Source organism: Pteropus vampyrus, unplaced genomic scaffold, assembly GCF_000151845.1.
Source record: "Pteropus vampyrus isolate Shadow unplaced genomic scaffold, Pvam_2.0 Scaffold89, whole genome shotgun sequence".
NCBI classification, from domain to species: Eukaryota; Metazoa; Chordata; class Mammalia; order Chiroptera; family Pteropodidae; genus Pteropus; species Pteropus vampyrus.
The window spans coordinates 3,376,953-3,378,907 of record NW_011888870.1 but is presented as its reverse complement, the minus strand read 5'-3'; the positions used below and the strand labels follow the sequence as shown (position 1 = coordinate 3,378,907).

The following is a 1,955-nucleotide window of genomic DNA, read 5'->3' as shown; positions in this document are numbered from 1 at the left end:
CAGTTACTACAAATCTGTGCTTCATTATTAAAATGAACAAAAGCAAATAAATTGTGCTATAATGAAGTAGACCTGGTCTGTCATCAGTAATAATTTTGTAAGCTGAAAAGCAGCAAAGGTTGACCTCTAAAGTCACTGCTTCAGACACTCACCCAGTACTATTGAGGTAACTCTGTCCCAAGCTGCAATCCTTCGAAAGAGAAGATGGATTGAACCAAAATGCTGGCAGGCACTGACCATTGCTGTGTCTCTCATAACCATAGTCACTGTTGGGAAAAGAGCCAAGAGAAACCTTTCAGTAGGTGGCAAAACTACTGAGAATAATTCCATGGTAGTCCATAACTAACTTCTACTCTAGTCGGTCAAAAAAAAAAAAAAAAAAGTATTCACTGAATCAATGCCTTTCCAAAAATGAAACTTTTATTTTTCTCATGGAATATCTATCAATTACTCATGAAGATATTCTATAGAACATGTTTTCTGAAATGCTGCCTTGGAGGCAAGAAAGATGTGTGTATAGAGATGAAGGCTTGATGCTCAATAATTCCCAGTAAACACCTTTAAGCTGAGAGAACAGATGATGTTCTCGTCAGGAGGATGCACAATGCTGATTGGGCTTGGGCCAGAGAAAGCTGCAATTAGTAAACAGGCAGTGGTGGAAGCTCAATCCTCAGTGTAAAATTTCACTGAAGAGTTTAATGCAGCCACATGTGGCACGGTCCTCATTAGTGATGATGTCTTTGGGGTGCTCTTCCAAGACATCTGGATCTGCCAGGTAGAGCCGAGCCAGGTCTCTCTGTGCACAAGCCATATGCTTCAAAGTCACAGCAGAAAAAGACATGTCCTTCAGGAGTGTCATGAGCATTCTCCCAAGGAAAAGTTTTGTCCTAGTCAGTTAGCACTGCCAGTTGGGACTAACCACTTTAAATCTTCTCTCTAGTTTAGAAATAGTCAAAGCCTTTTCTCTCAGCCTCTTCTCATTCTTGCCTCCAGGGGCCTCTGAGTGGCCTGATATTCTTGGCTTCTGGAAGATGAACTTGGGCACAGAGGATGACAACAAATCGCACCTCCACATGCACAGACAAAACGCAGGCAGCAATCAGGAAGCATTAGTATGAATTGGCTCATCTGTGTAATAGAGGTGAGATGCTGGCACACAAGGGTTGGGAAGGGAGAAACAGGTTCAGCTAAGGGGCCTGCCACCAGGCAGCTGGCACTTAAAATTCTGCACATACTAGCTAGATTTGGTGCTAGTTCAACACAGCATGGGTCGAAAGACTTCAGAATTGCTGCCTACAGGACACCCGATGTTCATATCAGAGAATTACTTTACAAATGCTGGAGAATGACAGGCAAGGTCATCTGGGGGACTGTCCAGGGGAGAGCCAAGGCGAGAGGGAACATTCAATGACAACCACATTTCATTACACTACAGTCAGTGGAATCATTGAAGTTCTAGCTACTAGTAGAAACTCAGAATGAGCCTTCCGAAACATTTCCAGAAACAATGCAGATACAAGAATCCCCTTTGGACAGAAAACCTTACAATGGCCTCATTCATGATTCATTTCCCTCTTCTCAGAATACATTTTAGTGGTAGGAGTAGCAGATTCCAACCACAAATGATACAGGAATTGGGCCAAGACTGAGAAGTGAGTGAGCTGGGAAAGGAGAGAAAACCAATTGCTTTTCTTACTCTGTGTCCTCTTCACTCTAGTCTAGCTTAAAATTGAAAAAGAAAAGCAACAAATGGCAATGACAACAAAAGACTGGCTTATTTTGGAACCTCATAGAAAAGATTTCCAAAAGAAGAAATTATTTCAGAAGAACTCAAGGAATTGGAACATTTCACCTCACTTTTCCCCTTCAGTTTTCTATGAGAGGATAAATTTCCTCTCTGCACAAGAATGACTGTTTGATAAGGCCGAAGTTAAACCACTAAAATAAAATGTTAA

At 41.6% G+C, this 1,955-nt stretch overlaps 1 protein-coding gene across 5 annotated transcripts in view; it reads right to left on the bottom strand.

Moving 5' to 3' along the window:
• The window catches only part of SORCS1 (sortilin related VPS10 domain containing receptor 1), a 482,842-nt gene that overhangs the window by 82,590 nt on the left and 398,297 nt on the right, over positions 1-1,955 (bottom strand). For all 5 annotated transcript variants that reach the window (XM_011363774.2, XM_011363773.1, XM_011363770.1 and 2 more), the window contains exon 17: positions 153-266. In XM_011363774.2, coding sequence (XP_011362076.1) covers positions 153-266 — 114 coding nt within the window. The remainder of the gene's footprint in view (positions 1-152; positions 267-1,955) is intronic.